Raw genomic sequence first — 2,324 nt, 5'->3', positions numbered from 1 at the left:
GCCGTGTGTGTGTGTGTGTGTGTGTGTGTGTGTGTGCATTGCAGGGTGGTGGTGCTGGAGAGCAGGCCGACGGACAACCCTACAGCCCACAGCAACCTCTACATCCTGGCAGGCCATGAAAACAGCTACTGAGACACACACACCACACACACACACACACACACACTTTGCACCCAGCCTGCCGGCAATGCAACTGGGAGACACACACACACACACACACACCCCCTCCCATACCCATCCTACGGCTAAGCACCCCCCCCCTCACGCCCCCCCCACTCCCCTATCCGGCCTGCTGGCAACGCAACTGGGAGACGAGCAACGCGTGGGCGTCGCCCCCTAGCTGCGGATCCGCGGTTGCAGCCAATTAAAATGCAGAGTCACGTGGAGTAGTGGTGAGTCAGCATGATGCAGCACGGCTCAGCGTGTTGCAGAACGGGTTTCTTCGCCGCCGTGCGAGGCGCAGGGAAGCGCAGCGCACCTTGAACGTTTTAAATGGCTGCGACTCGAGATCGGATCGGCGCTTCTCGAAAGGATCGGGGTGAAACTTTTGGCGACGCAGGCTGGGGAATCCGATCTCTACAAGCTAACTTCGACCCACAATCCTCCCTGATATCGTCCCGCCTTCCCCTGCGTGCCGCACCGGGAAACCAAGTCCTCCACCAAGACTGACTTCAACACTACTTCTACTACTAGTACTACAATTACTACTACTACTACTGCAACTGCTACTAGCGCTAGAGCTTCACAGAAGAGCCATCCTGCACAGAAAAACAAACATTTTCCCTCTCCCTCTCCTCCTCCATTCCTTCCTTCCTTCCTTCCTTTTCTTTCTGCTTTCCTTCTCTCTTTTCCTCTTTCCTTCCTTCCCTTAACTACACCTTTATTTATTGTGGCATGATGTAACTGTAACAACCAGGATGGCTTTTCTGTTTTAATTTTTTTTTTTTTTTTTTTTTTTTTTAAAGGATAAAAAGAGAAAACAGACTAAAAAGCTTCGCCACCTCTGCTAGCGTTGAATTCCGATACCCGTCACCACACCACACAAGTGCTTAATTGACCTCTATTTAATTGTTGTAAATATAAATGTAGTATTTTTTTGACAGAGATGAACACTAAAAGACTGGTTGTGTAGATAGGCGTGTGTATAGTTGTTCTGCGGAGAGACGAACAGAGAGACAGACAGGCGGCTGAGATGAGTGACGGGGCAGCCAAGTAACTTCCTGGTTTCCCCCGGTCACGTGACGAGGGTCAGGAAGCAAAGACCCCCAGCAGTCTCCTCAGATGAACAGCCGTAGAAATACGATGATATAATTCTAATAATGATCTGGAGCTCAGGATTGGACTGAGCAAACACAGGAAGCAGCACTGATTGGTCATTTTCATTCTGCATGCGTCATCGTCATCGTTTAACTTCCTGGTTGTTTGCGCCATAGCGACCGTCGTCGGGGCGGTTGACGTTACGAGTTCTGTTTGTTTGTATTTATGTTTGATTCTCCTTTTGTTTGGCATCATGATCAACGTTTTCATTTTTTTTAAAATACTGTTTTAATCAATCGCTTCTTTGCTTTCTCATCATTTTTTGTTTTATGCTTTTTTTAAGATTATTGAACCACTGGTGTTAAAAATTTGCACAGAGAAAAAGGTATTTGATAAACAAATGTGATGTCATTATAATATATGACCTTGTGTGTATGCACAGTGTGTGTGTAGACGTAGAATATGTACATACATGTGCATCGTGTACAGATCTGGTCTTTAACAAGTGACAGCTGTGACTCTGCTGCTGCACATTCACCTGCAAGACGAGAGCAACACAACAGATGGAAAACAGACGGATTTACACAGAAAGAAAAGTCTTTTATTTAGTTTTCTCAAGTCTATCCAGCAGACCTGGTGCATATAGTAGAGTGTCATTCCTAGTGTTTGATTTATCTTCCTTGGAATACCAGAGGGGTGGAGCTTGCCACATCGGAAAGTACAATGAGTGTCGTTCAGCTGAAACAATCACAAGAAAGTATGTGAAAGTCAATTTGGTATACTTCTCTGTGATTGGCTACTTCCCTGACGCAATGTGACTCACCAGAGGCAATAAACCCCACCCATCTGATACTCTAAGGAGACTAAAACAAACGCTAAGAATTGGAACTCCCTTTTTTTCTGTGAACACTAAGAATTATTTGAAAATCCTGCTTGGCAAAAGTTCGTCATACAGCAATGACAAGATCAGATACGGGACAAATAAACACAATAAAATATAAACAGATTCATTTTTAGAGCATTTTATAAAGATTTTTCTTCCTGTGTAAGTCCGCACGTTTTATTTC

At 45.2% G+C, this 2,324-nt stretch overlaps 1 protein-coding gene across 2 annotated transcripts in view; it reads left to right on the top strand.

Moving 5' to 3' along the window:
• The window catches only part of LOC139928582 (mitogen-activated protein kinase kinase kinase kinase 3-like), a 52,442-nt gene extending 52,216 nt beyond the window's left edge, over positions 1–226 (top strand). For both annotated transcript variants that reach the window (XM_078288679.1, XM_071921186.2), the window contains one exon: positions 45–226. In XM_078288679.1, the coding sequence (XP_078144805.1) occupies positions 45–132 (88 nt within the window). In that variant the 3' untranslated portion in view covers positions 133–226. The remainder of the gene's footprint in view (positions 1–44) is intronic.
• The last annotated feature ends 2,098 nt before the right edge of the window (positions 227–2,324 follow it).

The sequence above is a fragment of the Centroberyx gerrardi genome, chromosome 15 (assembly GCF_048128805.1).
Source record: "Centroberyx gerrardi isolate f3 chromosome 15, fCenGer3.hap1.cur.20231027, whole genome shotgun sequence".
NCBI lineage: Eukaryota > Metazoa > Chordata > Actinopteri > Beryciformes > Berycidae > Centroberyx > Centroberyx gerrardi.
Note: the sequence above shows the minus strand (reverse complement) of the source record. Positions and strands in the feature narration are given on the sequence as shown.